General features: G+C 38.5%; 1 protein-coding gene across 10 annotated transcripts in view; it reads left to right on the forward strand.

The window, feature by feature from the left end:
• syngap1b (synaptic Ras GTPase activating protein 1b) overlaps positions 1–9462 on the forward strand; it is a 182724-nt gene extending 173262 nt beyond the window's left edge. For 7 of the 10 annotated variants that reach the window (XM_084944323.1, XM_084944325.1, XM_084944333.1 and 4 more), the window contains one exon: positions 4039–5016. In XM_084944323.1, coding sequence (XP_084800449.1) covers positions 4039–4371 — 333 coding nt within the window. In that variant the 3' untranslated portion in view covers positions 4372–5016. Of the gene's footprint in view, positions 1–4038; positions 5017–6873 lie in introns of those variants that run through there. The other 3 variants (XM_084944324.1, XM_084944328.1, XM_084944327.1) reach the window with 2 other exon arrangements.
• The last annotated feature ends 3404 nt before the right edge of the window (positions 9463–12866 follow it).

Here is a 12866-nt window from a genome sequence, read left to right on the forward strand (position 1 = left end):
ATTACCTTTAGAACTTTCTTCTGAGACATGGTTTACATTTTAATCCAAGCCATAATCTTGCCTTGGAATATAATGTAAATCAACCTCACCAAGTAGTTTTGCTGCTCAAACCTAACCAACCTGCAAGCTGAGAATAACATAAAAGAAAGGAAATATTTCTGTCAGAAGGCTTTCTGGCAGGGAGCCCTGAAGGCAAACCTCTCCTGCTGCCGATTTATGCTGAAAGATGTATTTTATTTGTATGTGTTTTTACATGCACAGCTGCAGCTTTAAATTCTCTTTACTCTGACAGATGACAAAAATGTGTCATTTTTACACAGCGCCATGATTGGCACTGTGTGAAGTGAGCTTCTCTTCCACAACACACACACATAAAAATGACATTTTCTTTGTTTTGTCAGGCTGAATGAGGAGGTAACCCACTGTGCTTTTTATTGTCACCCTTCCAACACCATAACGTGTCTCCTTTTATCCACTGCTAACTTGGAAATATTCTGTGATAGACCTCCTGGATGTTTACATGAATTAGATGAGACAGAACTGAGACTGCCTTTTCTCTTTATGTTGACAAATAAGCATTCGACATCCCCTGACAAAAATATAAAGAAATACTGCCGTAGCTTTTTTAATGTCATTTCAAATTCTCTGTGTGTGACTGTTGTTGCTCTCTGCAGATGAAAATGTCATCGCTTGTTCACACATAAGATTCAGTCACAACCAGCAGTCCACAGACATATATGCCAACATTATTATGCACAAATTAATTTCAAGTCATATACGGAGAACTTTCTACTTTGCATTGAATCAGCTGCTGAAATGCAGAGAAATTCAGCAATCAATGGAAATCATTGATTCTTACACTCTGCTGCTTTTAATATGTTGGCATTTGCAAAATTCCACTTCTCATTACATATAACGGTAATTTTTCTTTGGCTTTAATTAAACTAAAGTCAGTTTTAAGGAAGTATTTCCATAATTATATGCTACTTACAAACAGCATACGTTTCATATCTTTTTAACGTTCTTTTGATGATGTTTTTAGTCAATAGAAGTTGACTAACAGATATCTAAAAGTATCTTTACAACAACTTTGAATGCAAAGAAATTGTAGAAGTAGCTGCAATAATTCCAGACTTTAGATTTGTGAGCAAGAAACTGAATATTTGCAACTGTTTGCAGCTTACAAAAGCAGACTGAAAACACAGCTTCTCAAGGCTTTACCATTCTTGCTTATAAATCAGTCTGAAAGTAAATGAAATATTAGTGTTATTCTCTTTTATTGCTTTTTTTTCTTCAAACGTGCCATATTTTAGCACCACTTTAAATTCACATTTTCCATTCAGATTTCCATCCCTCCTGCAACCCCCTATGACAAACGACACGATTTATGTGAAATCTCCGTATCTGACCCAGTCCTTCCCTGAAGAACACTGATTATTGTGCACATGTTTTGTGTTGTGTTCTGTGTCTTTCAGTGAATCTGTGTTTTTCCTGATATGTATGTGTTTCTGTATGTGTTTGGCACCTGGGCGTATTGTTTGTCCGAATGGTGGCGTAGGTCAGCTGTTACTGTGCGTCTTTTTATGTGCGACATGCATACCGTGTTCTTGCTTTTTGCTGTTTTCTTTTTGTACTTTCTATCAAAGCAGAAGCTCAATACCCATCAAGCTAGGCTTTCCAAGACTTGCAGGTCTCTTTTTACGTTTTTTTACCCATATATAGAGTGATAAAACCAGCACGTACAGCAGGTATTTAGTCTGAAATGTGAAGGTGAGAAAGATTTCACAGTTTGCTGTAGACATTCACATTCCAAATTGGAGTGATTGGAGATTGGAGGAGATGGGTAAGAATTTGTGTGTGTGTGTGTGTGATAATTTATTTTCTGCATCATTTACAGTACACTTAACATTTCCACTAAGTGTTTTGTGTTTCTGTCTCCAATACTGCAATTTTCATTAGCATACAAAAACACACACTCACACCAAGCTGTAATTGAATGCACCACGTAATCAAACACTACAGCCCACAAAGTGAAGCAAGTTTGGTAAGTTAAAAAGGATGTCAGTAAACATTTTGCCATGTCTTTGTTCAGCTGCCTGATTTCCCAGTTTAATAGACATGTGTACTGGACTACACATGGATATTAAACAACACTGTTGGTTGTGTTGGAGACTAATAAAGCAAGTGCTATAGTGGAGTCATGTTACTGGCATCCTGTAACTGTCTGTAACCATAGTAGATTTTAGCTGTTCATAGCACCAGTTAGCAACTGAAAGTGTTTGCATTCATTTTGGTTCTGATTGAGAAGAGAAAAGGCCCGCCAATTCACATCTAATTCTGGGGTAATTTTTTTTATTATTATTTCTTCTTTTTACTCTTTTTAACTGAAATGGAGACACCTCACAGCGGACACACCCATCAGACACAGTTTAAGCGAAGATTATTTGCTTTTGATGCTTTTGATTCATTTTCTCTACTGGATGCAGACCAGACTATCTCTCCTCCTTCCTGTCTTCCCCTCTACAGCACTTCATCCCATTCACATTACAGTGTTTCATACTTCTTGTGTGTGAGCATTAAAGTGGTTTTTACTGTCACATGTATAATATGTGAACATTTTCCTGTTTGATATAAAGTTAAATTACTGCACAGATCTTCAAGCTCTTTTAGATGCTTGCTGCACTCGTCCTACACTGTCACTGAATCTTTGTAATTATGTCTAGACACCACACAGCAAATGTGTCAGGCACCATAAATCAAGTGCAATTATTTCAAGAGGTTTCTACCCAGGTCTGATGTTAAAACTGTGAATTCCAGCTTTCAAAATGCTTCTGTATTCAAATCATCTTGAAGTCGTGCATTGTTACATTAAGCAGCAGTATGAATAGAGTCATCATAGTTGTCTATTGGCATAATAACCCAATTGTTTTCTCTTCCCACTGCTCTTAGACATCAGTGAACAAGACTGGAAGTGAAGGCTTGCAAACAGACCTTGATATAAACTAATAAAACTCTAGTATTGCATTGCTGTTATTTCGCTCTAATGTAAGTAAAAAACAAAAGTAAAACCAAACTTTGTTTGAATGTCTAATCAAAAGCTCCAACCCAGGAGGAACATCCGTGCAGCAGCCCGCTGCGGTGATCAGTGGCTTTGGGTTGGATGTTTTGGTTGGTGAATTTGACAGAGGTTTGGATTTCATGTCAGACTGTTTAAGACTTGCTTTTTAAAGTTGCTGCTGACCTCTATGTGTCTTGACAGTTTTGCATGTTTTGCGTAACATGTTATGCTACAGCGAGTGCTGTTAAGCTTACTTTCAAGCCATAAGACTAGCGCTCTTTTTCAGTCTGTAATTTAAAATATTTTCAGCTGCTCAAGCACGCGCTTTTACTTTGAAAATTAGTGGTTATTGAGCATTATTTGTACTCACTGTCAGAAGATGACTCACTTGACTTCTTGACTTTGCCTGACACCTGACAAACACCTACTCATGCCAAGAGGATCAGGATCCTTTGACCTCAAGATTTTTAATTCCCCTTCATCTCCTCTTTACCTGTGTCCCTTTTCTTGTGCTACCATTTCTATTGGTGTGCGTCACGCATCAACCTCGTAACTCATTGGGCTCTTTCTCTCCTCTCTCTGTGTCTCTCCTTCTTTATGTGTGGTTCTTCCAATCCCTTGTCACGCGTCTGTTATTTTCCAAATGCACCTTCGCTTTGCTTTGACCATTGCTTTTACATGTATGCATTCCATCTGGTTATTTCTGTTTTTCGCTGTTGATGTTTTTCCCTTCAAATCATGTCCTTCTCTGGTGATTTTTCTCTTTTATCCTCTTTCCATCCTTATCTCACTGCTATTCCTCCCACACTTTCACACCTCTTCAACGTGTATTTTTTCCCTTTACATGTCTGCCTTGATTGGACATCTCCTATTGCAACTCCTCACATCCCTCCCATCTTTCATTGAATGGCCTCTCTCCTACGACCATTTCTCCCTGCTCCCACTCCTCTTTCCCCTCCCTTCTCTCTCTATCTCGCTAGGAGGACCAGCTTTCCTCCCTGGGTTCTGCAGACCCCGGTGTGAAAACTGAAGGTGGAGGGGGAGGTGGAGGAGGTGGAGCAGTAACCAACGATCAAGGCCTCAGAGTCTCTTCCTCGGGCATTTCCTCTGTCAGCTCGCCCCACAATGGAGTCCTCCCTCAAACCATAGATCCTCCCTCTCTACCCGCTCCTCATCAACATCCTAGTCAGAATGGAGAGCTCCGTGGCAGCCAAACATCTTCCCCAATGACAACCTCACAGACAACTGGAACTACAGCAGCAGCAACTACAGGCATAGCAGAAGAAGGGGGAGTAGGTCAAACACACCACTGAGCCAAATCAGAGAGAGATGACCCAAAGGAAAACACCACCCCTGCCCTTTCCCCATTTAGCAAGACAGTTCTTTGAAAAGAAATCACCTTTTATGTTCTTATTGCCCAGGCAAGAGAGAGAAGAAAAGCGAGCAGGAGACGAGTAGTAATCATACAGCTACTGTACAGTGCTTAACACATTAACACACAACACAAAGGGCTCTTCAATGGACATTTGTTCTCTTGATGCTCACATGGAGCTTCAGATAGTATCAGTCTTGCAGGACAAGACAATGATACCTTACGTACTTTGAATCTGTCAAACAAAGCATTAACATGCATACCAAGATATGTGAATATGTGCTCCATGCACTCATTGCCTGTCTTTGATTCCACTAGAAACAAACATGTAAGGATCAAGAACTATAGAATGTCTTGCACCCCAAAGACTTCATAGTAGCCATTAGCAGAGAAGTGCTAGAAGCTAGAAGCTAGCTTACAGTAACCCTTGACTCCCATGGATGTAGATGCATTAATATATCCTGAACACGCCAGGCTACAGTTTGTTTTAGTAGGAATGTGGCAATGTGGTCTGGCTTTCATAGTGCCTTTGAGTGTTTTTCCAACAGGGTTTTACAATACAGTTAACAGACGGCGATCAAGTTGGCTTTGCAAGTAAGGGAAACAATATATGGGCCGAAAACAGAGATTCAAAGACACAAGATCAAGCATCATAGCGGTTTGAGTGATGAGAGACATTTCTGGGAACTTCTTTCTTCTTTTCAATCTAAGGGACGTCTTGTTTTTGGACTGAGCTCGTGCAGTTTTTCTCTTCTCAATCTCAGAACCGATTTGTGATAAACTGGTGCTAAACAGAAACAAATGGTGCCATTTTCCAAGTCAGCTGTCTGTGTCTGCCATAGCACTGCCTCTTTCATGATTCACTCACTGTCTTTTCTCTCTCTCTCTTCTGCAGTTTGTCTTTGACAGGACTTTTTTTTCCTCCCAATATGTTCCGTGTGCGTCCGTCTTTGTTCTTTGTGCATCATGTTGTGTTATGCTTAAATGGGGGTGTTGGGGTTTCCATATCTGTTTTTGTTTTTTTTGCACTCCTCCAATCTCTGATTTTAATCACATTTAATAAAAGCAGCTCCCAGGCTCAGAATTGATGGATCAACTATTGCACTTTTGCCTCCAAAGGCTATCTGTAGTTTACAACTAGCACTAGTAATTTTAATACTTTGAAAGACAGGGATGAATGAAGTGTATTCAGTGTTTGTTTGTTTTTCTTTCACTTAAATTATGTTGATTCTTTGTGTTTTTCTAGAAGATGATTATTTTCCTTGTTTCAGACACAGCCTTTAATAATTTATCTTGCAATTTTCACCAAAACAAATAAATAGTAAAAACAGGTTCGTAGTTGGTTTGGGCATACACTACATTTTACCCCATTTTTACTTTCAAATTTGCCAGTTACACACAGAGAGGATTTTGCTTCCTTACAAATATCTGTGAAAAGACCATTTCTAGGTTTGCTAAGCCTGCCGTTAAGTGCCTGGGATAGATGTATTGAGTATCCTTTGGCCAGTAGACTAGCTAGTCATCAACCAAATGCACCTTATAAAGCCTTGCTTAACACAATAAAACAAATTATATCCCTGATTCTACAAATTATTATATATTATATTATAGTATATATTACTGTGTGTAGTTTGCTTAACTTGAGGTTTCTTTTTTTAAATGAAAAGAGACCTGTTGTTGAAAACAAAGCAAAAATAAATAAAATTTTAGAGAATTGTTTGATGTACTTTGCAAATGAACTCATGATTTGATTTCTCATGTGTCCAATGCTGAAAACACGTCTTTGAAATGTTTGCAACATGTATCCATATTCCTTCATTTTGTGTATGAACTGTCTGCTGTAGGTTTGTCTCGATGTGAATTTGTTTTTGTCTTTGTAGCCTCACACACCGGTGTCGCTCTGCAACAACTTGGCTTGTTTTAAAGTTCAAGAAGTGTTTCACATCAGCCATTTTTCACTTTAGACAGACCACAACATTTTTTGTTTTTGCCGTGTCAAAGGTCAAAATGGCCTGCAGTGGTTAAGCTTAGATTAGACTTCTAATGATAGTGAATGTTGAACCACCAAATGTTTATAATGCTAGCAGTCTTATGCAGGGAAAGATTGTCTATTTAGGGCTACTTCTTTCTTGTGAATTTACTTGTGTGGTGAATGTTGGATTCAAAGCGGGCTAGGTTATGAACATCAGTGTCTTTTCTGAGACGTGATATGATCCGTGATTGAGAAATTAACATTGCTGTGAAAATACCTCAGTGACTCAGGTAAACAAGCAGTTGCCTCAGAGCTGAACACAAAAACTATAGAAAATAAAAAGAGACGAGTCCAGCTTTGGAAAGACTGCCACCATGCAGATACTCGGTCAATAGCTATGCTTTAATAGCACCTGATCAAGCACCCTCCCCCGTTTCTTCTCTCTCTCTGTCTCCCTTTTTTCTCCCCCAGCCACTCTCAAAGCTTCATCGAGGACAATGTGGAACCTAATTGGCTGATGCACCATCGGCAGTCTGCAGGGTGGCATGGCCAAATGTCCAGAGCCCTCTCTCGTGACGCGATTGGCTGACAAAGGGAGAACTTGGGGCACTGGTCCCATTCTCTTTGCTCAAAGGATGGTGCAGAGCCCCAGCGGACCATGTAAGGAAATGCTGGGTTTTTTTGGCTTTTTTGTTTTCACTTTACTGGGCCCTCTCTCTCTGATTTGATAACAGGATTATTTTTTTTTAATATGTTTGATGCCTCATGGTTGGATCTACATTTGACTTACAAACAAAAGGTAGGCTGGACAGATATTGTTGTTGTCAGCCTGCCGAGCATGCAAAGAACAGCTATGCAGTCTGATCAATCAGCAGAACGGAGGAACACAAAAGCCAAGGAAGGCGCGATGCTCAAAGTGAGAGAGAGGGGTGGGTAAGATGTATTTCAAAGGTGCTTGACTTCTCTTAAAATTTTCAGTCCAAGCTGATTTGCTTTCATAGCATTTATTTGCCTCTCTATCTATCTCTCTTGTAGTCTTTTCAAATTACCCCTTGATTCCTCTTCATCTATTCACTCTTTATGCATCTAGGATTTTAAAAAGCATTATTTAACCACTTCAGTCTTACTTCGTTCTAGACACACTTGATCTTTTTCTCTCCTCGTAGTTTTTAGCTCTTCCGTTTGAATCTCGTTCAGCGTTTGATTTTAAAGGAACCTAAATATGCACAGCCTAATTCATAACGTAAAACCGCTTCTAAACAATACTCTTGCTTCAGTGAAGACTTTGAAAAGCCGGACAGAATGTTATTATTTATATTTCTATGATGAAACTGCTTATTCTTACAATTAAAGAAAAACTCTTCGTTTAAAATCTTCCGGAGGAGATATTTATTTATTGATATAGATAGATGCCTCTATCTAATGGAAGTTCATAAATAACCCATTTTATATGAACCGAGTTTCTTACTGAGACAATCTTTTGGAAAGAAGAGTTGCCCCAAAAGACTGCGGCGAAAGGGATGAACTCGTGTTTCACCTACTCCCCTTACGACAGTTTGCACGTTGCTGACACCTGATCCCTCCTTGCTCTTGGTTATTATTGTTCAAAAGCGAAATAAAGTGGACAGATGTCGCCATGGAGCTCTCCATATATGGACGATGTGAAAGTGATTGGATAAGGACATTCTTACAGCTATCGTTTTGTACTCCACTTCGACTACCTGTCTGTAGAGTTTTAACCAAGCAGAGGATGAACTCTTGGTTTCAGTGTGGCCACATTTCTGCAGTCAAATTGCTGTAAAACTCCCCGTTTTCTTTCTTTGGATGGACTCCACTGACACCAATCTGAGTTGAAATCCCTGCCATTTCCACTTTTGACTGAAACGAGAGAGAGACATGTTAGAGGTCCTGCTGAAACGAGTGAATGTGTTTGTATATAAGTGTGTGTACTGGCTCAATCTTTGTGTATATACTGGATACATGTGTATATATGGTATGTCTATGTGTATATACAGTTTGTTTGTATATGCAGAGTGTACAGCTATTTTTTCCTCTAATGTTTCTCTCTCTTTCTATGAATAGGTCTTCTCAAGTTACCAATATTGAGGCATGGAAAGGTTTTTACATGTACTGACAGCTATCAGAGGCACTTTCTGTGCAGACTTAGAATATCAGCAAGGTCTGTCACTTCTAGCTGCATTCTTGAAGCTCTCATACAAGAAGTAACTCACGTAATATTAAGCTTGCACTCATTTTCTGACCAACTAAAAAAGCTTTTCTAAGTAGATTTGGGTGACCAAGCAATGTTTGTACATATATAGACTTAGACCTTTTTTGCCCCCCAGAAACCTCCATTTGCATTTCTTTAAAAATTCTCAACCTGTTTTGAGTTCTTGCGTATCTGGCGTTCACTTATATGTTTGCAGCGGTTGTCATTCAGAGCTATATATTTATTCAGACAACCCTTATATATTTCTTGAAATTTTGTTCCCCAAATTCTGCTTCTCATGGAACCGTCTAACCTTTTTGTGCGGCTAGACTGGCAAACCCTTCCATGAAAGTCTACTGTCATTACTCACCATTGCTCATTTTTGTATAGGTCCTTACTAAATAAGTGTGCCTCCTCCCCCTTATACTCTTACTAACCTTAGATCCGTTACCTCCGCTGATCGCTCATCTCCATTACCCTTTGACAAGCCATAGCTCCCACCCTCCCTGAAAGCTCCTCTATTGTTGTTTTGACAGGACAGACATTTGGGGATTTTCTGTATATTAATGGAAGAGTGGTGTTGAAGAGTGTATTGCAGTTGTATATGGATTTGTTATGAATGTGGATATTCTGATCATTGAATTATTATTGTAATAATGATAATAATTATTGCCTCTTTGATTTTGTTGATTAATTCCTTTGATGCAGTTGATGAAGATGCCATTGTTCCTTTTTTCCTTTCTCTCTTTTTTTTTTTGGAATACACCGGAATTTATATTTTTCGGGTGGGTGATTCTGGAGATAGAAATACGTAAATAAATTAATAAATAAACAAATAATTAAATTCTTAACTTTGTGTGGAAATGTGTGTTCTACCTTTCTGGACCAACTCTGGATGATTTCAGAGAATGTAGAAAGTAGAAAACTTTTTTCTTTATTTGCATATCCAAAGTTTAATCAACCTTATTCCTCTTTTTTTTCAAATGCAAATGAACAAGAGTTTTTGGGCCTTTTTGTTACTCTGATGACTCAGACACACTGCAGTCTGGTGTGTATATATATATATATATATATATATATAGAGAGAGAGAGAGAGAGAGAGAGAGAGAGAGAGAGAGATAGAGAGAGAGATATGTGAGTTACCATGCACAAATCTACGTTTTTGAGCCATACTATAAAAATTGCATTAAACCTAAGTGGTACCTCTTGAGCTTTAAAGTCAGGCCAATGCAAAAAGTTGTAATGTGAGTAAAAAGAATTTCGGGATGCTGATAAAGCTTGTATTTATTTGATTAACTGATGTGCTGGTACATGCAGCTTTAGCTCCTAGACCTCACATCTGCTAATTTAAGCAACTGAACTGGACTTTAAATACAGTCTATGCTTAAATCTCCTCTTTTTAATGGTCAGTAGGGGCAGTTCTCATGGTTGCAAAATATCTTGTTGTATGACTGTAGTAGAAAATGACCCTTCGCTTTTGATTTACGATGTCTGCAGACACTTTCCTGATGACTTTATGGTCTGGTATGCTAGTCTCAAGGCCAATTTAACGCTGTGTCATTTTATAAATTATGGTTTAATTCAAGAGGAAATATGTAATAGTGTCTTTTAACTAGTGTATGACTGACAAAGGGCTTACCTTCAAAATTCACTGCTGAGCATCAACCTATCGTTTATATACGATCTAGCAATAAATCTCGAGTCAGTCCCACTTACACCACCACCAACAATGTTTGATCATACACAGCTTGTAATATTCGACAGCCAACATATTATTAATATTATTAACATATAGTAGCAGTTTCCCACAGCCTGTGTCACATAATTAATTCCACATAAAAACTTCTGAATGAATGTACAGTTTGTAAAAGAGAGAAGTCACACATTTAATCTCATTTATTTAATTAATAAAATCAAAAACATTATACTTGACAACCTCTTGTAAAAATACTGTACATTAAAGATAGAAGGGTGTGTTCAGTGTACATGTAAAACAAAGGAAGTTGGTGATCAGTTCACAGTAAGAATTTGGTTGCATCACAGTGTTCACACATGTGTGGGTGATTTAATCATCATTTAAGGATTGTGAGTCTTCACTTGTGGTGGAGCAGATCATGCCCTCACACGCTCCTCAGACACGGTGCCCAGAGTGAGGAGGGCAGGTAAGATTTGGGATCTGGGGATTCGACTGAATTTAGTAAGCTTGTAATTATCTTCATCCTTCTACACTTAATTGCCTGCAGTTCCTTCAGGGGTTTGCAACTTGTGACTTTGGACAGAAAGGAAGAAAAAGCACTTAAGCAGAGGGTTCATGATGTGTAAACTGAACAAACAGAGCGGAGAGTTCCACCCCAACTTACCTGTAATTACTACTCTTGTAATTATTCTGCAGGGGACACTGAGAAATTAAAAAAACAAACAAACAATGGAAACATATGGAAAACTTGCAGAAGAATTTGATTTACCTAGACAGGAATTTTGGAAATATCTACAACTAAGACATTTGATGGCCAATACATGTGGTTCATTCGCAAAGTTCCCTTTAAGCTGCGACTTTCTGGAGGAAATAAAAAAAACCTTTGGGCGTGGACAAGAGGCATCAGCTTATTACAAAATGCTTTTATTAGCTTCTGATCCTAACACACTGTCCCTCAAAAGAACGTGGGAAATGGACTTAAATCTCAACTTTACAGTGGAGGAATGGAATGGCATCCTCAGGAATCTGAAAAAAATGTCACGCGAATTACGTTCAAGATTGGTTCAATTTAAGATTTTAAATAGAGTATACTGGACACCCTCACGGTTGCATAGGGTGGGTCTAGCGACTGATGATGCATGCTGGAAATGCCAGCAAGGAAGTGGCACACTTTTACATTTGCTTTGGGGGTGCTCCAAAGTCCAAGATTATTGGATTCATATTCACACTGTAGTAGAGAAGGTTGTAGGTCAAGGGGTCCCATTTATGAACAGTCTTTATGTATTAGGAGACCCTTCAGCTTTGAGTCACTTATCCACTTCTCTTGCTCATTGGGTACAAACGGCGATTATGCTGGGGAGGAAGCTGCTGGTGAAAGAGTGGAAGGCCTCATCGACTCCTACCTTCTCTCAGTGGTATATCTCTTTGGGACAAGTGGCAGCTTACGAAAGATTATCATATAGACTGCTAAATAGACTGGACGATTATAATGATAAGTGGGCTAATTACTTTTTACATACAGGTCAGTGACGTATCCGGCTAAAGTAGTTAAGGTCGGACTAAATAGGATAGCTGTAATCTGGTCTATGTGAAATGTTGGCATCACCTTTTTTTTTTTTTTTTTTTTGGGGATGGAAATATGCATTGATTCTCAATTTGTTCTGTTCTTGTTACTGGGAATGTCCATTCTGCTATTTTTTGGGTGTTTTTTTTTTTTTTTTTGGGGGGGGGGGGGGGGGGTCTGGGGTTTTTTTTTTTGTTTTTTTTTGTGTATATTAAAATTTAATAAAGTTTGAGTCATAAAAAAAAACAAACAAACAAACAAACAAAAAAAAACCCATGTGCTTGCAATAACCGTTCAAAATCTGTGTTTTTGAGAGACAGTTGGCTCTCTGTCACATTTCCACAGTAGGCAGATACATAAAAACTTAAAATTATGGAAATGTTTTATAGATGTGTGCAATAATCCATGAGCTTTATAGTCCTCTAGTGGCATCTACCTGAAATTACAAGAACAGAGGTGCATTCTAGTCTATTAATAAACCCAGTTTTTAAGCAGCATTTTTGATCAACATGGTATAAGGATCAAAACATAAATTGTATGTAAATATTGTAGGTATTAATGCCAATATGGGACAAAAACAAACATGAGGTTTTGCATATATATATATATATATAACATGACCTGTAATCCTGTAATTTTACAAAACTGATGAAATGAAGAAAAGCAGGATAATACTCGTAAAATTAAAGCATCAGAAAAAAAACGTAGGACCAATTACTGTTTAGTCCAGTGAAGTCACGCTATACATTCAGCAACCACTTTATTAGGTACGTCTGTTCCACTGCTCATCACAGTAACCCAAATATCTAATCAGCCTTTCACATCAGCAGCAACTCAAATCATTTAGACATGCAGACATGGTCAAGACAGCCTGTCAAGTTCGAACAAGTTCAAGATGACTGAACGTGGCATGGTTCTTGATGTCAGATGGGCTGGTGTGAGTATTTCAGACATTGTTGATGTACTGGGATTTTCCAGCATGGCCATTTTCAGGG

Source organism: Perissodus microlepis, chromosome 11 (assembly GCF_051167445.1).
Source record: "Perissodus microlepis isolate ML-2025 ecotype Zambia chromosome 11, ASM5116744v1, whole genome shotgun sequence".
Taxonomy (NCBI): Eukaryota; Metazoa; Chordata; class Actinopteri; order Cichliformes; family Cichlidae; genus Perissodus; species Perissodus microlepis.